General features: G+C 30.4%; 3 protein-coding genes and 1 long non-coding RNA gene across 7 annotated transcripts; 1 reads left to right on the top strand and 3 right to left on the bottom strand.

Moving 5' to 3' along the window:
- The first annotated feature begins 82 nt into the window (after window positions 1-82).
- LOC141526170 (uncharacterized) lies at window positions 83-11,465 on the top strand. 2 transcript variants are annotated; one of them, XR_012478988.1, is made up of 4 exons: window positions 83-802; window positions 3,791-3,980; window positions 10,760-10,996; window positions 11,088-11,465. It is a non-coding gene; the product is annotated as an uncharacterized LOC141526170 (long non-coding RNA). The 2 variants fall into 2 exon arrangements; XR_012478987.1 differs by lacking the exon at window positions 83-802 and adding an exon at window positions 1,824-3,393.
- Window positions 813-3,888, bottom strand: LOC141526155 (doublesex- and mab-3-related transcription factor A2). The gene is made up of 3 exons (XM_074240982.1): window positions 3,694-3,888; window positions 1,583-1,861; window positions 813-1,514 (listed from the first exon to the last, which is right to left on the bottom strand). Exons 1-3 carry the CDS (start codon window positions 3,886-3,888, stop codon window positions 918-920), a joined length of 1,071 nt encoding a protein of 356 aa, XP_074097083.1. The 3' UTR covers window positions 813-917.
- Window positions 9,296-17,678, bottom strand: LOC141526159 (GTP-binding protein Di-Ras2). Of its 2 annotated transcripts, XM_074240990.1 has the most exons (4): window positions 16,448-17,678; window positions 15,890-16,334; window positions 13,874-14,092; window positions 9,296-10,966 (listed from the first exon to the last, which is right to left on the bottom strand). In XM_074240990.1, exons 2-4 carry the CDS (start codon window positions 16,025-16,027, stop codon window positions 10,733-10,735), a joined length of 591 nt encoding a protein of 196 aa, XP_074097091.1. In that variant the 5' UTR covers window positions 16,028-16,334; window positions 16,448-17,678; the 3' UTR covers window positions 9,296-10,732. The 2 variants fall into 2 exon arrangements, with proteins under 2 accessions (XP_074097091.1, XP_074097090.1); XM_074240989.1 differs by having other exon boundaries at window positions 15,890-17,678.
- A 180-nt stretch (window positions 17,679-17,858) lies between these two features.
- Window positions 17,859-22,636, bottom strand: LOC141526161 (ARL14 effector protein). 2 transcript variants are annotated; one of them, XM_074240993.1, is made up of 4 exons: window positions 22,490-22,631; window positions 22,290-22,351; window positions 18,129-18,403; window positions 17,859-18,053 (listed from the first exon to the last, which is right to left on the bottom strand). In XM_074240993.1, exons 2-4 carry the CDS (start codon window positions 22,317-22,319, stop codon window positions 17,969-17,971), a joined length of 390 nt encoding a protein of 129 aa, XP_074097094.1. In that variant the 5' UTR covers window positions 22,320-22,351; window positions 22,490-22,631; the 3' UTR covers window positions 17,859-17,968. The 2 variants fall into 2 exon arrangements, with proteins under 2 accessions (XP_074097094.1, XP_074097093.1); XM_074240992.1 differs by having other exon boundaries at window positions 22,290-22,636.
- Between the last annotated feature and the right edge of the window lie 641 nt (window positions 22,637-23,277).

Here is a 23,277-nt window from a genome sequence, read left to right as displayed (position 1 = left end):
TATTATAAGACAGCAATAATAATAGATCAAATTATTATTTTCTTCTTTTTATTTTTGATTTTAAAGTTTTATTAATAAATAATTCTGCATTTTAATTAGAAAAATGATTCTATTATAATGATTGCTTTAATTGAAAAAATTAATAATTAAAGTTACTCATTTTATTTTACAATAATTTTTTTGAATATCAGTATGTGAACAGAGTTTTGGAAAAAATAAATTAAAATGATAATAAGAAACAATACTTATCTGGTATATCACGTACTATTATAATATAAAAGAAATAATAATAACAATAAATTCTGAACCCTTGGAAAAGATTTTCTTTATCTTATTTCAACTTAAAGAAGCTGTTAAAAAAACAAAAGGTGATATCTCCAGGCGGTATCAAGTTTCACGTGTGGTTAATAATTCCAACCACGGATATATAAAATATAAAAAAAAATAAATAAAAAATAGAGAAAAGTTGAGATAATATAAATGCCTGGAAGGGTGACTTAACTTGGGTATTTTTCTTTATCCGTAAAATAGAACCCAAAATAAGCAAAGTTTTTCTAATCCAACAAACCACCAATTGCCCCAGGACAAGTGTTGAAGATACCTATTCTATTGGTATTTCCAATTGAATCTTCTTAACTCAATTTATTACAGACTATTAACTCCACTGTGCTAGAAATGATGTTAAAAAAAAAAAAAAAAAAAAAAAAAAACCCAGATAATTTTCAATAATAATAATAATAATAATAGTCTAAAAAAAATGTGTGATAAATACCAAATGTATTGATTTAGTTCCTCAATGACTGTAAGTATCCTTTTTAAGCTGTAATTTAATTGCACGACAAACTACAATTGTAATTATAATAATTATTAAAAACAATAATAACATATATTATAGAAAAAATAATAATAATAAACTATCATATAAATTTGTAACATTGAGTGCAATTGGGAGTAAGACAAGGAACACCAGGTATCACTGGAGGTAAATGAAGCAATCCAGTTGATCTGGTTGTATGCTCACGTAACTGTTGCTGAATGTCAGCATTGAAATAATTGTTGTACTGAACATTAAAAGCGACACTGCTGTCTTGCTCGAGCGGGTTGATAACTCTTGACAGCTCACTGCTGCGGTATAACGCCGAATCTGGCAATATATTAAGAAGACAATAATTGTCGTTGTAGAAATTTCGCGACAAGTTTGAATAAACTGGAGGCAGTGCAAAGACACTAGAATAATCGGCGGTGGCTCTCACATCTGACGATGAACTTTGCAGTGGTCGGAATGCCGAAGTAGAACACACGCTACTGTCATTAGCAAAGTACTCGATGGCTTTCAGCAAATCCTGGCCACATCTTTGAAGAACCAGTTGAAGAACAGATAACTTTGTGCTGGGAAACAGTCGCATAAGAGTTTCTACTGATGTCTGAGAAATCGCCGGTAACTCTTTGGGATTTTTATCCTCGGGGTCACTTTTATCCGTAACATTGAATATGCTGCTGGTTTTCGTCTTGTCCTAATTTAAGAGTATTTATAATTAATTATAAGTTCGTTTTAATAGACATATCTTAAAAAAATTCTTACGTGTGTTGAATTTAATTTATGGTCAGTTTGATTTTCTTTGGCAAATCCAGCACCTTCTGATTCGGAAGACTTCTTAGCGTCTACAGGATCATCAACATCAACATCAGGATCGTCATCTGGAGAAGACTTAACTTGTGAAGATATTTGAGAGTTAGGCTCAGTTACAGCCATGCCGAAGATTTTTCCAGATGGTAAACGATCCAAATTCTGTCCAGTTGCAACTTTAGCCATGCTCAAAGCTATCGCATCCTCAGCAGCCTGCTGTCGTTTCAACGCAACCTGCAATCCACAAAAAAGAATCTTTTCATTTATATGTATCTCTCTATCTATAACAGCGGTATCTTTATTATTTTTCCCTCAGCCTATTTACGCTATCGTTCGATTTCAATCAAGTGTTCTTCCGCTTTTCCGAGCTCGTATAGCCCAAATAGAAGAGTGAAGAGCTAGTAGTAAAGACTATCTAGCTATCTTGAAAATCTATTTCAATTCGCTTTCATGACATCGATCCTCTTGATCCTCTATACTCTGTAAATGGACTTGTCATGGCCTCGATACTCAAATGTATATCCGCAATCCGCGTATAGATTTTATATATAATATACATATACATTTACTAATAATGTTATGTATGTAAAAATTAAAAAAAAAAAAAAAATATATATATATATACGTATAATATTTTCACAGCATGACATCTTACAGTACGTCAACATTTTAATGGAGATACACATTTGGACACATTTGCTCGTCTGTATTATTATTTTTATTATTATGCTAGTAAAAGACCACCCGTTAAATATTGTTTCAAGCTCAATAAAATTACGAGAGTTTTATTTAACGAATATGAGGAAAAAAAAAAAAAAAAAAAAAAAAAATATCAAGTAGCATTATCCGGCAAAAGATAAATATTTATTTTAACGGAAGCAAAGAAAAGTTTGGGAAATTCAAAAGTATATTGTATAGATTTCATAGGTTCATTTGTTTAAAAATGATGGACAAAATTGAAAAATTTTTATTTTTATTTATATCTTTTTTTTATTAATTATTTCCAATGAAAATTTCTTCATTGATATAAATTTTCTGAATTAAAGTCTCTGTTGTGAGCAGTATGTATTTATTATAAAATTGTAATTAACAAGATTAATTATAACAAATATTTTGAAACGTGCAATAGTGTGATATATAATACACGGGTTTATTCACCCGAAATATGACGATTATAAAACGATAAAATTAGTGAGTGATTAATTAAAACCAATAAGATAAGTTATCAATGTCTATCACTATCAAGTAGATACTCCGGTTCTGATATTGACACACGCATAAATGAATTTAATTTAAAAGAACATCAATCATCGTGTGATGTTGATATTTTATAAAATTGCAGATTTATATAAGCTTTTATATTGACAGTTTTAGATTTAAATGCACACATAAATACTTTCTTGAAGTGTATGATGTGAATTTTAGTGTGGATCTCTGTATTAGAGGATGTCATACTCATAGTGCTCGAGTTGATGGGACGAACTGGAACGGATTGAAAGCTATGATGTAGACTCAGGATCGAGTGTCGTAATGCCAGTACAAACACACTGATGATGAAATGTAACACCGGGCGTTAATGGATTCTACTTAAAAGTGCTGACAGTACTATACAGAGAAGAACAGCACAGAAGTACAGACACCCAAGCACACAGCTAGAGCTGCTACCTCGAGAAAATAATGTCACTCTAAGAGAAACTCTTGTACATTTTTTATAAGTCAAGTGAATTGCTGAAAACGTATCAACATCTTTAAATTGATACCCGCTTGTAATTTTTTTTTTTTTTTTTTTAAATCATTTTATTAATACTATTAACTATTATCATAGATTCATATTTTAAAGATTAGTTAAAATATATTTGTGTCATTGACACTGGTTAAAAATTTTTTTCATAAAATATATTAAAAAAAAAAAAAAAAATTTCAAATTTAGATTTTTAAAATTAATTTACTCGTAGAAAAAAAAAAAATTAATTAAAAATCTACTAGGTTGATTATAAAAATAATTTTGATAAAACGTTCGGAATAAATAAAAATATTATAATTTTAATTAAAAAAGAAAATATTACCTGAGCAGCCATAACACGTTGTCTTTCAGCAATAAGAGAACACTTTGGACAAAGACATTCTTTATAACGACACTCTCTTTTATGTCCTCTCAACCAGGAGATGAGTCCATGATTTCTGCAACGAGCGCACTTGGGCCGTCTTTGTTTACCATCCTCTTCATCATGATCTTTCTTCGCGTACTTTCCTCTCAGCATATCACAGGTTCTTTTCTTCTTTACTGTTGCCACCAACTACCACTACAACTCGTGATTGCTTAACTAAAACACCAGCTGTGGATCAGAAAGAGGTAACAACTAACCTTTTTTATTATTATTATTACTGATTGTACTTAGTGAAGAAATGTTATATAGTAACTAAACAACTCGTCAACAAGATCAGAGACTTAATCATTGACTGAAGAGTATTATTTTATCGCAGCTTACCTCGTAAAGTATTAACCGGCAATTGAAGATTACTATTGGCTGTGTATATCCTCGTGGATTTACCGAGGGTGTCGACCAACGTGACTTTAGCATCCCTCCAGACTCGGTTAAAAGACAAACATTAGCTGGACCACCCTTTATACTCGATTGGTTCTACTCTGTTTACTCTAGACGCCACTCCTACTATAGTAGGATTCTCTACACCGCTGTTTTTCTTCTTTCTTGTACCACTTCTTCTTCTTCTTCTTCTTCTTCTTCTTCCTCATGGCTCGCTTCTTATTCTTCTGGTACGCGTGTCACTACTGTATTTAACAGATTTATGTGTTACGTAAATGGATATCTAATCCCCAAAGTAAATACTATATAGTTTAACTTTTGAGTTTCTATTATACACTTTATTCCTGTAGTGGTGGTGGTGGTGGTGGTGGTGTTGTTGTCGTTGTTGTTGTTGTTGTTGTTGTTGTTGTTGTTGTTGTTGTTGTTGTTGTTGTTGTTGTTGTTGTTGTTGTTGTTGTTGCTGCTGCTGCTGCTGCTGCTGCTGCTGCTGATTTATCTGTTGGTACTATAAATTTAATTATCAACCGAAATAAATAAATAGAGGAAATAAAAAAATATAATACTCTGGGTAAAATAAAACCCATTTTGTTCGTATAAGATATTATTGTATTATTATTTTTAAATTTCTTCCGTGTACAGATGTTATTCTCGTATATATTACTTTAAATATAACATTATTAAATAAATTGTCAGTTGAGAAAAAAACTATTTTTCCAGTCAGTACAGAGAAAAACTTACAAATATATTCTCTACAAATATTTTAAATAATATATAATAATTGAAAAACATAACTTTAAATTATTATTTTAATTTACAATTTAAAATTTCTACAATTTCAATTACGAGATAAATAATCTAAAATTTATCAAGTTATTACAACAATTTAAAATATTGTATTTTAAATGAACAATTTTTTTCTATTTTTCATAAATAATTGATCGCTCGATCAAGCACATCTTCATTTATTTTATTTATTATTTCTTCTAATTTAATTATTTCATTAGTGACAATATTCATGCATCAAATATATTGTTCAATAGACCTAATTTGCAATTTTACAAATTACTTAGTTGCTGTCTTGATATGTTATTACTTTTATCCCTCGTGTTTCGTGCCTTCAAATTTCACTACTCTCGTCACTGTCATCATTATCATCATCATCATCATTATTAAAAATTTAACATATAGCATTTTATTTTTAAATTTTCTCTTGAAACAATGAATAAAAGTAACGAGAGTCTGAATAACATTTTTACCCTTTTGTTTTAGTATCACAAATAGTGTCACATCTCTACAATCATGATTATTATGCATTGTTATGATAATTTTTATTATTATTAACTATTATAATTATTCAGGCATTGTTTAATTAGTTATTTAAATTCATTCAATAAAATATGACAATAATATTTATTTTTGTTGATTAAATTTAAATAAAAAATGTAATATTGAACGTAATAAAGCTGTGAAGCTTATTTGTGTTAATCAATACGGTCTGAAAATCAGCTTTGATTCAAAGTTACGGTAATTTGTAAGAGATTTATTATTATTATTATTATTATTATTATTATTATTCGTATTATTTTTAAAGGTGAATTTACTGAGTGAATAAATGGAATAAAATAAAATAATTAATGATGATTACTTTAGTCTATTGACCGGATAACACAAAGTAAAAGTAAAAGAAGGAATAATAAAAAATACTGTGAAAATTTAACGAGTTCTTGGAGAGTAGAGAACTAGTCTGTAATCTCGTGGCATACAAATGTCATAGACAAGTTTGTTAAGCTTCTCAACTCTCTACTCTACGGTACATACTATAACCACATGCAGGATATAATGAGGGTCGTTTGAGAATCGTCCTACCGTTAAATATTTACCAAGAAAACCTTTTACATACGCTTTAAAGTAAAATTAACTCTCATGGGCCTTGGACTCTGAGATATAATTACTTTGTAACTGTTTTTTTTTTTTTTTTTTTTTTTTTTTTCTAATTTATATTATCGTTATTTCTATTAACGAGGATATTTCAATTTTTTAAATCACGTTGCTGTATCACTACACCGACTGAAGTCATTAAATTTTATTTTTTATTTCAAATTCTGAAAAAAGTAAATATGCAGAAGTTGAAATTCATTTTGGGTTATTAAAGTTTTATTATGACTTGAGAGACTTTATTTTTTTTAAATAGCTTTTTTATTCTGGTTTTAAATGAGAATATATATTTATTGCAAAAATGCAATCGAATTTTTTTATACTGATAAATTTTTAGGGTTATTGGTTTTTTATCTCGGCCAAGTAAGGTTTTTATCAAATAAGGCAATAAAAAAATATTATTACACAATCTGAATTTTTTTAAGTTTTAATAAATTATGTTTTACACATGTTAATGGACAAAAAATAGTAATTTTGAACAAAAATGTCTTCCAGTTGAATAATATTGAACAAAACACTTTTGCATATTTACTTCCAAAATAATCAATAAATGAAAAAAAAAAAAAAATTCGGCGCGTTTAACAACAAATTTAACGCGTGAATCACGCGCTCACCTCACTCCAATTGGCCCCAAAAAATCAGAAATTTATACGTTATTACACAGTTTACATTCAATTTAATGTATTTTAATTGCTTCTGCTTAATTGTTTATTTATTCACACTACACATCCTTATTCTTTTATCAATTTACACCCAATAAAATTAATTTATCACGTATTGATGGTCATTATCATTAATCTTGTTGCAGAATACCCAATAGATATGTATTTAATTAATTATTTATACTAACTATAGATAATAACAAACAAAATAAACATATTTATTTCTTCTTACTTTCTCATTTTTCTTTCTCAATATTTACTTCTTCACTTATTCAACGCGCCGATATATTATATATATATATATATATATATATATATATATATATATATATATATATATATATATATATATATATATATATATATATATATATATATATATATATATATATATATATATATATATATATATATATATATATATATATATATATATATATATATTTATCATTTACTTCCCTCAATATCATATTCGTTTGATAATTTATTTAAATAATAATTTTCAATTTCAATTTCAAAAATAAAATTACATAAAAATATATTTACGATTTTATATTTAATTACTTTTCATTATTTATTTATTCACTATTATAATTAAATTAATTATTATTATTATTAATATTGATACATATAAGTAGACACTATAAGTACATGTATCAATAAGTAATACGCGATGAGTACGCGGTATTTAAATTTTTATAATACTTACAGTGTAATTATATATGTGTAAGTTTATTATTTTAAAAATTAGTTGTCTACAATCATCTACCACGGATATGCCAAGTGTTTGTTTACTCGATAATCGATAATTCATTGTCATCGATATGCTTAAAGTTTTAAATGCTTTGACTTTCTCACTAACGAATTTACCATTTGACTTTTAATTTAACTGTCTAACTTGTTAAAATAATATTAATAATAACCAAGTATTTAACAATTATAAAATAATAAATTATAACAAAACACTAAACGGAAAAAAAAAAAAAAAAAAAAAAAATATTAAATTCTACGCTGATGGTTCTTCACTTAGGTTTAATTTAAATTTTACTTTGATCTTCTTTCATGTAAATTATTATTCTACTGCATCACTGACTTTAAGTATATGCAATAAATTTTTTCAACTTAAAGAAATGATTTACAATTATTTTTAGACATTTAACAAGAAAGTCCAGAGAAATACATTCTTTAATGTACATTTATATTTTACGATTCAATCATCTGTGAATAATATTTACTACTTGAATCACTATAGGTATCGCATCAATTACTATGACTCTTTTATGTTATTTACTATCGCTTACTTTATCACCACAATATTCATTTTATTAAAGAACAATTTCATTGATTTTTATGAATTATATGAAGACTAGTTTTTACAAAATTTTTAAATCTTGCCCAATAAATTTTTTTAATTTCTAAATATTTAATTATAAAAGAAATATTAACTGTATTATATTTTGGTAAACATTTTTAAAATCACACAAGTTTTTTTAAAATAAAAAAAAAGTTATCTTTAAATTCTAGCGCACACACACACACACACACACACACACACACACACACACACACACACACACACACAACACAAAGATCTCATTCTTTAAAACAGCATTATTCACTAAATTCTAATAGCATTATTACAAAAATCTTACAATTATTCAACAAAAACCAATCTCATAACAATTGTTTGTTTTTTTTTTTTTTTTAATTTTATTAATTATAATATTCACCGCAACAACATTTATCACATCAATAATATTTATTTAAAAAATTAAAACTGCATAATAATCATTAATCAGTTGACATATTGGATTAAAAGCTCTTTTGAATTTTTATACTTATACCAGTTGCTGTGGTTAAAAGTAAATTATGAAGATAGTAATTTTAATAAATTATTACAATAAAAAAAAATGAAATCGACAACTCAGACTTAAATATATTTTTTAATAATCACAGTTACTCAACAATTATCGTCTTGTGTATTTATTTGTGCGTTTATAAAACGTTCGTTATCGTTGTGTATGATATAATTATTATTTATTCAATAATTAATTAATTATTATTACAATTAATCATCATTTACTGTTAGCGTTATTTATTTATAATATTTATAATAATTAATATTAGTATTAATATTATTCTTATTATGATTATGGATTATGTATGTGCCTGAATATATTAATTGAATTTCAGAAATCAATAAAATTTAATACAATATTGTAAATTGAATTACTATCGAGATAATTGCTATGAGATATATAAATTAAGTCTGAGTTGTCGTGCGTCGTGTTCACAACTGGCTTTATTATTTTTCAATCATTTCAATGGATTAATTCAAAATAATATAATAATAATAATAATAATAATAATAATAATAATAATAATAATAATAATAATAATAATTATTATTATTATTATTATTATTATTATTATTATTATTATTATTATTATTATTATTATTATTATTATTATTATTATTATTATTATTATTATTATTATTATTATTATTATTCCATACCGATTTTTCTAAAATAATTATCGAGCGATCTACACTGCATCTATTTAAGATTTTTCCTAGTAAATAATTTTTATTCAATTAATTATTATTATTATTATTATTTTATTTTTTTTTTTTTTTTTCCAATTATTTCATCGCACTAATTTATTTAGTTTAAATATTTTTAATCGAGCGACATAAAACTGATAAAATTTATTATATTAAATTATTTAAAGTAACTCGTGCGTTAAATTGTAAATTGGTCTCTGACTATAAATAAAAACAAAAATTTCTTACTATTATTTATGTACGTAATACTTTATGCTGCTACTACAACTTGTAACAATAAAATCTACAGACCATTGTGTTGTCGCCATTTACAATAGAAGCACAATTCAATAAAAACAATTTTCGGTGGAGTTTACTTTATCAATATCATCAGTTTAACAATTACATAACGGACGGTTAAGTCGTGTGTCGTCCGATTCGTTTTGTTTTTTTTTTGTTTTATTTTTTTTTATTTTTGTATGCGATGACACCAGATCGTAAACGATATCAAGCTTTTGTTCTATATTTGTGTTATAACAATAAAAGGCCGCGTAATATTTTATGATGCGCATCTGGATAAAAATAATAAAATATCGATGGAAATGAAAATACCGATAAACAAAACAGAACCTTCCCGGTATTTTTATAAAACAATAAATTAATTAAAACATTCGTTCGTTCATTGAGTGCTTATAAATTGTCCTAGACATGAAATATAAAAAAATTTATTTGATTTATGGAAAAAAATTTCAACTTAAAAGATTACTTTGAAGAATTTCTTTATTTGAAACCAACCTGATTAAAATTTTTTTACTTGCATCAAAAATTTTTCTGTTTGGTTCAACATAAAAAACAAAATCAGGGATTATTGACAGTTCATTGAGCATTTATTACATTTCCGAATAGTAACTCAGCATTTTGCAAACGAAATTGTAAAAGTTTGACGCTGAGCAAAAAGTTTTTTATTTTAAATACGGAATATTGGAGTTTTATGTTTTATTAAAATCTCCCTCTTGTACTGTAATTTTTTGTGCGAATTATAGAAATATTAAGTGATATGTAATAAAATTTACAGTTTCATTAGTTTTAGTTAAACAAAGTAATTCTTCAAAATATTATTCAAGGTTCAATATTTCTTCTCTTGAATCAATTTTTGCCAAAAAATAAAAACAAAAATTATAATTTTAATGGATAATAAGTACTGAGTATTTAAAAAATAAAAAATAAAAAATTTGTTTACGACCTGAGGTTTTTGATACAAACATGATATTTTTGAGTAATAACTAATAAATAATAAAATGGCATGGCCTAGGCTGTTATAAATTTTATAAATATTTAAAAGCCAATAAAGTAGAATAGAATAAATATTGAATTAATGAATTAGTTAATCGCTAATATTAATTTAATAATAAATTTTTTAAATAACGGCACATTTTTCCTTAAGGCTTATCGCGCTGTTGATTTCCATCGGCTGCAATGACACCGAGCGATTCCTTTCAAGGTTGAGAAGATCACGGAAGAGTGCATTAACGTTGTGGTTAGTCTTGGCAGAGGTCTCGAGAAATCCACAGCCCCAATTAGCGGCCTCAGCTTCACCTTCGCTCATTGATACCTCGCGAACTGAAGCACTTTCGTCACACTTGTTGCCGACCTGTCAAGAATCAACATCACGCCATACAATGTATACATCAATATCTTTACATATATACCAGCTTTTGTGTTGAATTTATCTAGACAAGTATATTTTATATATATATATATATTTATTACAGATATAGATATAGATATCAAAAAGCTATCGAATGAATAGACTTTATAAACTACACAGAAGAGGAGAAAATGAAAGGAGAGAGTGCCCTCAACTCGGTGATATTAACCTGTGGGTTTTATATTTTTTACAAAAAAAAAAAAAAAAAAAAAAAAAAAACCCTCAACATTTGCAGCAACTTGATCTGGTTTTTGTTTTTTAATTATTATAATTATAATTTAGCTGTGCTTTAGCGGGGTACGAAAAGAAACATAAATATGATATTATTATTCATTTTATGTTTAAATATTCGGATGAATTTTTTGTCAAGTATATACATGAGAGTATAATCTCTTTTTACTGCGTTAAGGATTAAAGTACACTGTGAAATGTGAAATGCAAATAAAACTTTTTTAATTTAAAATATCAACTCTACTAAACGTAATCCTTCAATTGCTTCATTTAAATTCATAACTAATTCACTTTTTTATATTTCTCTCAGATAACTCTAATTATATTTATCTATTTTTCACCCTTTATTACAATAATTCATTTTTTATATAAGAGTTTATTTATATCATAGTTATCTTCTTTATAAAAATTCATAACTAAGCACAAATTACAATCAATGTCATCGCAAATTAGAATTTTATAAAAACCCGGCAAATTTTTTTTTTTTTTTTTTTTTTTTTTTTTAAGAATCATTCTGGCATGTTGAATACGATTTTCCGTCTAATTAGTTAGCTTCAACTACGTTTAATTTTTACTTGTTTTGTAGAAGCTAAGTAGGGCAATTTTATTCACAATGAACAATTAGACAAACTTTCCAGGAATGCAAATAATTTTTTTCAACAATTTTTAATTGCAGTTAGTTAAACCCTGAAGTGTGTTTTAAATAACAGATTAAAAAACAAATAATCGTTATTTTAAGTTAAAAAAAAAAAAAAAATCAATGATTCTTTTGATGAAATATTATAATTGAATTTTATATTGACAAAATCTTTACCCATTTATATAACAAGAATAATTAGAGAGAAAAATGGAGCTTGTTATTGTGTAAAGAAAATTGTACAGATTATATCCCACTTTACAATTATTACACTTTTCAGTATTGATGCATAAACTATAAAAAGTAATAACTCCGTGTTATAATATTTACAGTGTATGCTGGAACTTTAGTTTGCTCAGTGATATTCACCGTGTAGACTGCAACTCTTGCATTTACTCAACGTAGCAGCGAGTTCAATTTTCAAACTGTAATTACTCCTGCTTTTTTTTTTTTTTTTTTCCTTCCAGCAATCTGACCTCATTAACCTTTAATTACTAAAAATCACGAATAATCATGAATTATTATTCAATTACCATTCGGGATTGTATCTATATCTCATTAAAATAAAGCGCATACATATAATATAGTATGGTTATTGTGCTATTAAAAGAAATAATGAAAATCGAAAAAAAAAAAAAAAAAAAAAAACGATTGTCTAGTAAATTTTTAACTTGAATATAAATTAATCATTGTTGTTAATGAACTCATTAATAAATATAATTTGAATTTTATATTTAAAAAAAAATCTCGCAGCGGACAGGCTTTGATAAATTAGAGCACTTTGTTCGTAATCTCATAAAATATAATAGAAAATTAAGAATAATTAGTTTATAAATATAAGATAGACGGTAAAAGGTAATTACAGGCTCTAGTAATTTTATTCGTTCGGAATTGTATTAATTACCTTAAAGGTATCACGAGTTAATGTGAAAAAAACCAAAATTAATTTGAAAACCAAATGATGGCTAAAATGAATCACGTTTAATATAAAAATACAAAATATCAATTGTCTAATAATAATAATAATATTGAGATGAAAAAGTTTGAGAGGATTAAATTTTTCTAATAGAAAAAATTTTAATTATACTATAAAATCAAAAGATTATTCGTTTAAGCTTAATTACAATTTATAAAATATAAATAAAAAAAATAAAATATGCACTTGAACAGGAAGGAAGTTAACAGAGTGTGGTTTACCCGGATAACGAGCATTACATAAAGCGAAAACAAGTAAAAAATAATTAATAATTCAGAAAAATAAAGTGTCTCGTAAACATGTTTTCAAGGTATAGTAATAAATGTAGATTCTATAAGTACAAGAGTATGGAGTATAGAAAAAAAGTTTACACTAGTTATAAACTGTGAAACAAAGCCAACTTATCTATAACGACAAAAGTTAAGTCTTGTCTTTCTTTGAAGAGCTCGAGCTTATATTTCTATTGTCTTTACCACGTTTATATACATTAACTACAGTATATAAATTTACATATACATAATACAGGGTACATAATGCATGTAAAAAAGAGTCAGGGGTTGAACATAAAAGTCAGTCAAGAGTAGACATCAATAGGTGTACGTGTATTGATATTATACACAGAGTAGAGCAGGAGTAGAGTAGAGGGTTACTCTCGTCAGTCTAGGTCTGCAGTCTAGTCGATCTGGGGATAGAGTCAGAGGCCATTACAAAGTTAAGTGGTATCGACATGTCTAGCCATCTCACTCGGGTTTTCTCCATCATTCCCATTAACGTCAATTATCAATTATCAATTAATCACCATTTACCTTCTCTTTCTCTTTACCTATATATATATATATATATATATATATATATATATATATATATATATATATATATATATATATATATACCTATATCCATATCAAATTCAATATATATATATATATATAATATCAATATACTCATCTTCCACCCAACCTGATATAACTTAATTTCAGTTTAGTTGGGTTGATGATATGCTTACCAGCATTATCGGAATTTGGGAGATATCCTGCCCTTTAAGCTCCCGTATCACCGCCCAGATTGATCGTAATTCTTCAAGGCTTTGCCGCGAGCACACTGAGTACACCAGGATGAATGCGTGACCTTTACTTATCGAAAGCCGCTGCATAGCAGGAAATTGGTGGGACCCAGTTGTATCCGTTATTTGAAGTGTGCATATATTTTTATTACAGCTTATCACCTACAATTTTATAATTGTGTTTTTTTGTTTTTGTTTTTGTTTTTTTTATTCATTCATTTTCAATTTAATTTAATTATTTTGTCATCTATTTGTCACGTGTATTATAAAACAAATTATAATATTTGTTTGTAGGTTTGTTATTCAACTCGCATCGAGTGCTTTTACTGCCTTGCACACTCAACTTTTCGCTGGTGCTCGGATGGAGGAAAATTGAGTTTCCTGATGGAGAAGAGATGATGAATAAGGCTTGGGGGGTGCGATGGTGTGAAGGGAACGGATAAAAACGAGGCTAAATTTCCGATTCTCTTCCTCTATCTTTCTCTTCGTGTTCTGTTCTGGGTCTATATTACTACAACAAACTGCACAATCCTACAGTAAATATATGTGACTCATGGGAATCCCGAGAGATAGAGAGAATATATATATATATATATATATATATATATATATATATATATATATATATATATATATATATAGATAAATTGGTTCGATCGATCGATAAAACAAGAATTTAACAGACTAACTTTTTTACATTTTTTATCAATCGGCAAGTGCTAACTTGAGATAAGAAATAAGAAATAAAAAATTTAAATATAAATCAGTAATGGAAGATGAAAAACAGACAACTGAGCTCTATCTCCTGTATATATTTATTCAGTTGACATCAGGGAAGAGGAAAAATAAAAATAAAAAAATTAAATAGCTTGTTCTTTGATATAATATTACATCTTTATCGATTTATATTTGTTTATTCATTCGAATGACTAAAATAAAATTATTTGTTGAAAGGTGTGAAAATGAAGGGATAAATAAAAAGATCGAGTGAATAAATATTTATATCCATCCGAGCGAGATATATAAGTTAAGTGTGTTGTTATTTGTACGAGTAAATAGATGACAACAATGTATAGAGCACACACGTCACATGGACGTACACAGCACAGGTCCCAAACCAATTCACCTGCTCACAGCTATTTAATTATTAACAAATTTGTTTATACAAAATTTAAAGAGACAATGCGATGGAATAATATAGAGCAAGAGCCAGAGCCAGAGCCAGAGCCAGAGCTTAGAGATAGATACTGATAATACTAGTTACTCTATTATATATCTCTATCTACATGGTTGTTCTCGGGTTTGGTTTTTCGACCCTTGATGGGGGTCATCAGCCTTCAATATTTTCCTGTCCCGTGTAATAGCATCAACTTATGAATAACCCAGAGAACAAAAAGTATATACAAAACTTTTTATACTCCCACTAAGAATCTACGGTCTCATAAATAAATTCATAAGTACATTAAATATAAATATAAATCACCAAGTTATCCGTAGCTATGAATATCTAACTAGAATTAAAATAAAAGTTTTGTTTATATAAATAGTTATAAGTTATAATAATAATAATACTCAAAGTAACAAATGTCCGATAGTTATTTTGTTTTTGATAAATAAATTTAAACTTTTAAAAAGTTTAAATTTATAAAATTCATTTATGATTTTATTCTTTCTAAATTTTAAATAATTTTATTTCTTACCTGATAGAAATCAAAATTTTTCTCACAGTAATTTTGTTGTTGAAAAAAAAATTTATTTTATTTGGGAAAAATAATTTTAGATAAACAAAACTCGCAAAATTTTAATTAAAATCAATAAAAAAACTTTTTTCAACAAGAAAGTTGCTGTGAATACTAATTTTAGATTCTTCAATTAAGAAATTAAATTGATTAAAATTTTAAACAAATTAATTTCTTACTACAACATTGTTTATAAACTATAAGTTATAAAAATAAATACCTGTCGATATGTGTCTTCGATAGTTGGTATATAAGATTCTCGAAAAATTCCTTTCACAAAACGTAATATCAAGGAACTTTTACCGACTCCACCGGCCCCGAATACCACGACTCTGTAGTCGTTGCTCTGTTCCGGCATCCTGACATCTGCCGTCACGACTGATTAAACCCCCGTCTACGGGGTCCCTTATATACGGTAGTTATTTATTCGATTACCCGTGCTCACGCACGAGGCTACAGGGGCATAAGTCGCAATCTTACCACCACTTATGACGTTATTTTTTTTTTACTTTATTATTTTATTTTCCACCCAATAATTTTTTCCCCTTGTCAGTTGATCAAGATATAGACCTATAATAATTTTTCCCCTCTTATATGTCTAGTTTTTTTCTTCAAAATCGCAGCCGTTGTTGTCGTTGTGATTGTCGTTGTCGTTGTTGCTACTGCTGGTGACGACAATTTAGATGACGCACATTAAAAATCATAACAATTCAATGATTATCTCCAAGAGAATTATTATTCTTAAGGTGGTTTTAAAAATTAAATTTTAGAATTTTACCAAAATAGCCACTGATATTTATTTATTCCCACCTTTATTTAATAGAAATACTTGGTTGCTCTTGATGTCAGAAAATACCAGAAGGAATCTCAGATAATAAATTACAGTTTATTATGTTCTTGTATCCTCGGTTAAATCTTTATATATGAGTTATACGCGACAGAGTAACAAGGCTGATAAGCCAAAAAATAAATTCACTGATGGCAATTGTACGTGAATGAAATTACGAAATTACGAAAACGACTGTGCCAACATTTATCACATAATAATCCTTAAAAACTGTTTAAATATCGTGGGCGTATTGATGTAAAGTTGACCGAAGACTAGTCTCCTCTCTTTACGCTCTGGGAGCTTTTTTTTCTGGATGACGAAAGCAAAACACCACCCACGTTTTAGCAGATACTGTTACGTTGAAATTGATGCTAAACCACAGCGTGGATCGTCATCAATCAACTGATCTGTAACGAGCGAGCAGACTATTAGATACTCCAGTGAGTTTTACGGGGGTTATATCCCCCAGTGACTTAGCAGCGCGTGGGGGTTGCTCCTGCAGGTTAAGAGCAACGTAGGAAGCACCAACAAAGATAAGGACAGAGAAAAGTCAAGAGTGCAGCCACTCCTGTCCACTGGGTCGACGCACTGCTATGCTGCCCTGTTTATTTTTATTTACAAAAATTTACCACACTTTTGTAATATAGTTATTTATTTTTTTCCTCTTATTATTTATTGTTGTTGTCGTTCGTTGGTTAATTAAATTGTCAGTGGCACTTTGGTTAACACGAGTGACTTTTTGTGGTTGATATTTTTTTTTTTTTTTCTATGTGCGATAATATTTAATTATTTGCTTGTCTTTTTAGAATTTTTTTTTTTTTTTTTAATACCTTCCACGGTCTTGGAAGTTTTATTATTTCACGTCGCGAGGACTTCTGAAGCACACCCACCACGTACAACACCGGGTACGAGCGCGTTTCTCGCTGTGTGCAGATATGTGCGCACTGGCTTGCTTCGGCAACCAGTCGTGGTGCTCTACGAAGACGTGAAAAATCAATAGCTTACGAGAGGGTGGTAGTTGATAAAACGGATGCTAGTTTTGGCTTGTGTGGGTGCCATAAATTGTAACTGCTTGTGAGATCATATATATATATATATATATATATATATATATATGATATATCTGTCTATACTTGTAATCATATTTTATGTATATATGTAGAAGCTTATCAACATTGACTTAAAAGCGTAACTTATAATTTATAATAATTAATTATGCACCAAATTAATTAATAAATCCCTTCAGTTTTTTTTTTTTTTTTTTTTTATTTAATTACTAAAAATTAAAAACTTAAAAATATTTTTATCTCGAGTTTAAATTAAATTTAATTTACCTTGAACTAATTAAAAATTCAAATACTTTTTAAATTGTATAAAATCGATCTATTTTCAATCAAGTTAATTAATAAATATTTTAAAAACAATTAGCATTATTTATGAAAAAGTTTAAAATGAAAAATCCACTGAATATTAAGAGTCTTTTGCAACTGGATTTTTTAAAATAATATCACTTCCTTCGTTTTCAATTGAATCGTAAGTCCATCGGCGATGAGCCCTGATTAAAAATCAATTATATTAATATTATGACATAATTTTTCGTTTAAAAAAATTTAATAGAATAATAAATTACCTGCACTCGTGAGCACACTTGTTCGAGCCGCATTTCGGGCATGGAAAATGACAACCGGAGCAATCTGGCTGCAAGCAATCACATATATTTGTCCCAGTTTGTATAAAAACGCCGCTTTCGTCGTACAAAATATGTTTTTTGCTTCCTGGATAAAGACGGCGATGGAGTTTACGTTTTTCTCTCTCGCTACTCTGGGGATCGAAGTTTTGGAGGAATTTTTTAGTTACCGTGTCAGTGCCGATAGTCTGCTTACTTGCGTAACGTGTGTTGCGCTTCTGGAGGAAAAAAGTCATGTAATTAATAGATTGAAAAGTCGCATGACTAAAGTAATTAAGTCATGGCTGCGAGTTAAAAGTAAATAATATATATATAGACAAATGTAATAATAATAATAATAATAATAATAATAATAATAATAATAATAATAATAATAATAATAATAATAATAATAATAATAATAATAATAATAATAATAATAATAAGCGGTGCTTGCTACGTGGCCTCCAAGCAGCGCATCGCGGGAAACGCAGACCATAACATCAAGTCTGTAGGCGAACGACGTAGCCAGTGCAGTGGGCCAACTACCCACTGCATGGAAATAACTAAGTTACAACACATCAACTCAGAAGTGCTCCCCACAACCGGTCCTTTTCGGATGAGGACCATTCATCAGGTGGGAGGAGCACGCCGGACCCGATGAATTATGACGACCCTGGCGCTATAAGGACCAACTTTAAGTGGACGGAGGAACTCAGAGTCGATCTCTTGGTGTGCTACCAACGTAGCGAACCGGGGGTGAGCGGTTATATGGCCCGGATGCACACTCTTTGGAGTGATATGCATCCGGAGCTAGCGCATTTTACGCACAAACACCTCCGTAACTATGCCGCTCATCTTCGGCGTAACAGAAGATCGCTTGTGCCGGATAGAAGGCAGTCTAATAGACTTTCTTTTCCGGCGCAATTACACCAAGAACGACGCCGTTCCTCCTTGGACAACAACAATCCCTTTGCTGGACGGCGAGTAAGTATATCTAAAAAGATAACTTACTCTCAACAACAGCTTGACGCGGTAAATGAAGATCTCCGTGCAAACATTCTAGAGGATTCCACCCTGCTCACTGTGAGTCAGGTTGTGTATGGTACAGCGGTCTCAGCTTTTCCGAGAGAGAGACATTGTCTCTCGATCGAGGCAAGGTTGAAACAGCGCATCTCACAACTTGGCTTGAAAATTGACATATCCCGGAAACAGGTCTCCCGCATTCAGTGTGTGATTGAGTTCGACACAACTCAAAGAACATACACGCCCCGAATTCGGCGCATTGCTGCTGAACTTCGGTGGCATCATCACACACTGAACAAGAGTACTCTTCTTGTCATCAAGGAAGAGTCTCTTAATAAATTGCGGTCTCTAGTGGCTGCTAAAAAGTCATTAGAGAAAGGCTGAAGCGGTTGGTCGACAACTCGTTGTTTCGATCCAGCCCTTCACGGTTTCTGACACCAAAGACCGATGTTACCGGGAATTATCCAACACCTGAGCGGGTGGAAGCTTTTTGGACTGAGTTGTATAGAGATCAACCAAACGTGAACGCCAACACTCCAGCTCTGCACGACTTCAAAGTATTCTGTCGGGAACACCGTCGACAGAATGCTGATGAAGAGAGCCCTGCAGTCAGTGTGGATGAAGTTCGTTCAGCTCTAAATGGCAGCAAAAATTGGGCTGCCCCGGGACCAGATGGCATTAATGTCTTCTGGTGGAAGAAGTTTACTTCTACCCACCTCCATCTGGCCCGCATATTTACATCATACATTAGAGCTGACAATCCGATTCCGGACTGGCTTGTAGAAGGGCGAACCGTAATGATACCTAAAAAGGTGACTTGTCTGACCCTAAGAATTTCAGGCCTATCACCTGCTTGAATGCGGTTTATAAAATTTTTACAAAAATTTTTAAATAACCGTATCTTGCAGCAGATAGAGCCTGTATGGCAACAGATATATGAACAACGTGGCAGTAAAGAGGCCTGTCAGGTTGCAAGGAGAACCTGATAGTGGATCGATGCGTCTTACAAGATGCGATCTACTATCAACGCAACCTGTCAATGGCTTGGATTGACTATCGCAAGGCATTTGACTCAACTCCACATGAGTTGATTTTATATCTACTCAAATGCCTGGGAGTCAATCCCGAAATAGTGGAATGCATTCGGCGTACAATGCAGCTCTGGCGAACGCGATTTCACATTGGAAGTGGAAACGCATTGCACGTAACCGGAGTTGTAGAGTACAAACGAGGGGTCTTCCAAGGCGATTCCTTGAGCCCTCTGCTGTTTTGCATTTCACTGCTGCCTATATCTGTTGCTCTCCGTAAAACTCGTGGGTACTCTGTGGGGCCTCCGGGTGATCGAAACTATTCGATTACCCATCTGCTTTACATGGATGATCTGAAGCTGTATAGCGCTGATAAAGATCATCTACAAGCGGCCCTCAACATCGTAGCAGAGTACACACGAGATGTTGGAATGTCTTTTGGGTTGGACAAGTGTGCGGTCGTACATCTGGCAAGGGGTAAGTGCTCTGATACTGGTGATGATGTCGAATTAGTGGATGGGAGCGTCTTAAGACAATTAGACGCCGGGGAGTTGTATAGATATCTAGGAATGGTAGAGCACCGCATGCATGCGGTCTCTGAAGTCCGAACAATTCTCCAGAGCGAGTATGTTAGGAGACTCCGGAAAATTTGGTCCTCCGAACTTTCCGGCAAAAACAAAGTCTCAGCTACTAACATGCTCGCTGTCCCAGTCTTACTATACTCTTTCGGTGTCCTGAAATGGGCCCGAAAGGATTTACGAGATCTCGACATCAAAACCCGTAAGATCATTAATATGAATCGGAGCATGCACCCCAATTCATCAGTCGCCAGATTATACCTCTCCCGGTCCATCGGTGGGAGAGGTTTGCAGAGTTTGGAGCGGCTTCACGACCGTTTGGTCCTGGGTTTAACACACGAAGTTGTCAATTTCACTGCAGATGAGGATGACTTTCTTGTGCAAATTGTACATAAACATGAAAATGCGCATAAGGGGTCATTCTTGTATAAGGCAGCAATATATGCGGCAAGAACCCTTGGTCTTGGAGAAATAAACGCTCTTATGGAACTCCGAAAGGAGGAATTTAAGAGCGTCATCAGAACGCCGAGGAAAAACTACTCCTTGGCGAACTGATGGACAAGTCCATGCACAGCGTGTTCTTTAAACACGTGCGTGATCATGGCTTGTCCATCCAGCTGACGTTTTCCTTCTTAAAGTCAGCGGGCCTGATGTCCGTGACTTAAGGGTTCATATTTGCCTGCCAAGATGGTGTCATTAACACTCTTGAGTACCGTAGCAAGGTGCTCCAGGTGCAGCTTCCGGACACGTCCTGTAGGAGGTGTAGACAACATCCGGAGACGCTTATGCACCTTTTGTCGGCATGTCCAGTGCTGGCGAGAGGTGCATATATCCAGCGTCACAATGCTGCCCTGAGAGTACTGTACTACTATCTTCGTCATTGCTACGGTATTGACGTGACACCAGTGCTGCCTTATTTGCCAGGAGATATTCCCCAGGTTGTTGAGAATGACAGTTGCAAAATTTATTGGAACATGCCATTTGCAACAACCCGGCGGATAGATCACAACAAACCTGATATTGTGCTCTTCGACAAGGCCACTCGTGACATTTATGTCATTGAGTTCTCGGCCCCGGCTGAATACAACATCTCAGCCAAAGAAGAGCACAAAAGACAAATATATCAGGATCTCCTGTTTGAAATTGGCAAACTTTACCCAGGTTACCGTGTCAAGCTTCTCGTTCTGATTGTTGGCGTCCTAGGAGGGATGAAACAGTCTTTTGTATCCTCACTTGCCAAAGTTCCAGCTTGCTCATCAAAAGCTGAGTTCTTGGCAGTTAGGATGCAGAAGGCTGTTTTACTTGGTTCTCTCCGTCTCTTAAGGGAAATTACTTTGGCCTGCTGTGATCACTAACCGCCTTGTTGTGCGGAGTGGTCCAGCAGTAACGGATGGAGCTCAGGCTGGGCCCTCGGAGAATCGGACTCCGGGGATAACCCCCCTGAGCATTTAATAACAAAATAATAATAATAATAATAATAATAATAAACTTACTTTAGAATTATTTGTATCATCGGAGTCCATAATTGCAGTTTAGCGTTTTATTAATATCATCCCTTATTGTAAAATCAATAAATAAATGACGTGTTATCAGGATATATTTGCTTGGATTACAACCTTATCCTCGATTTATTTATTGTTAGGAAAAATAACTTCAAGGTTAGAGTTTATAATATGACAATTAATTTACGTACCAACTATATTTTTTCAATCAATTTATAGCTTGAAATAAATCAAACGTCCTTCTGATTAATTAATTATTATTAATTTGTTTAATTATTGAAAAACTCGTTTATTATCTATAAAAAAAAAATTGTTTTCCTTTCACTGCAATTGAATTGGTAAACATTCCAGAACATATTTTTGATTTTGAATAGTTACTGCCCTCTGTAGTTAAAAAAAAAAAATAAATAAATAAAAAATAAAATAATCGAGTTATCATTTGTTGGTAATAGATTTCTTCTTTCACGATTGACAGTTTCATTACTAGTTACATAACCTACAAGTGTCAAAATTAAAAAGAAATCATGCAAATAATAATAAGATTAATTATGTTTTTAATTACATAAAATTTTTACTTTACAAATTATCATTTGAATTGTCAGTCTTAATTATCGGGAATAACCAAAAATTTATAAATAAATTAATCGGGCCAAAAATAAAATGTTAATTATTAAAAGTAAATACACGTGCGAGTAAACGCGAGCGGGTTTCATTCATAAAAAATACTTTTCAGTACCCAAGGTCGTTGAAATAATTATTGATGCGATATGAATAGACTAAAATAATAAGTTATGATTATGATAATGATAACGCGATGTTAATCAATAAACTCAATGATTTTATCACTATTCATAAGTACATAATTTTTTTATCTAGGGTAAACATTGATAAATTTTCCTGTTATTGTCTGACTGGAGCACTCATTCATTACATTAATATTTATCTTATACTGTACATTTAAACAAAAGGAATAAAGTAT

The sequence above is a fragment of the Cotesia typhae genome, unplaced genomic scaffold (genome assembly GCF_013202065.1).
Source record: "Cotesia typhae breed Kobodo isofemale line unplaced genomic scaffold, CoteBio_Ctyphae contig_33, whole genome shotgun sequence".
Taxonomy (NCBI): Eukaryota; Metazoa; Arthropoda; class Insecta; order Hymenoptera; family Braconidae; genus Cotesia; species Cotesia typhae.
The sequence above is the reverse complement of the archived record's forward strand: the minus strand, read 5'-3'. Positions and strand labels throughout refer to the sequence as shown.

What these genes read in the sequence shown, in the direction of transcription:
- LOC141526155 (XM_074240982.1), bottom strand. Translation starts at nt 3,888, where the DNA reads ATGCTGAGAGGAAAGTACGCGAAGAAAGATCATGATGAAGAGGATGGT. An exon ending in AACGTGTTATGGCTGCTCAG is followed by an intron (nt 1,862 to 3,693) that starts GTAATATTTTCT and finishes TGTGGATTGCAG; the next exon opens with GTTGCGTTGAAACGACAGCA. An exon ending in ATAAATTAAATTCAACACAC is followed by an intron (nt 1,515 to 1,582) that starts GTAAGAATTTTT and finishes CTCTTAAATTAG; the next exon opens with GACAAGACGAAAACCAGCAG.
- LOC141526159 (XM_074240989.1), bottom strand. Translation starts at nt 16,027, where the DNA reads ATGCCGGAACAGAGCAACGACTACAGAGTCGTGGTATTCGGGGCCGGT. An exon ending in TCGAAGACACATATCGACAG is followed by an intron (nt 14,093 to 15,889) that starts GTATTTATTTTT and finishes ATAAAATTGTAG; the next exon opens with GTGATAAGCTGTAATAAAAA. An exon ending in CCCAAATTCCGATAATGCTG is followed by an intron (nt 10,967 to 13,873) that starts GTAAGCATATCA and finishes GATTCTTGACAG; the next exon opens with GTCGGCAACAAGTGTGACGA.
- LOC141526161 (XM_074240992.1), bottom strand. Translation starts at nt 22,319, where the DNA reads ATGGACTCCGATGATACAAATAATTCTAAA. An exon ending in ATGATACAAATAATTCTAAA is followed by an intron (nt 18,404 to 22,289) that starts GTAAGTTTATTA and finishes TTTTTCCTCCAG; the next exon opens with AAGCGCAACACACGTTACGC. An exon ending in AAGTGTGCTCACGAGTGCAG is followed by an intron (nt 18,054 to 18,128) that starts GTAATTTATTAT and finishes ATTTTTAATCAG; the next exon opens with GGCTCATCGCCGATGGACTT.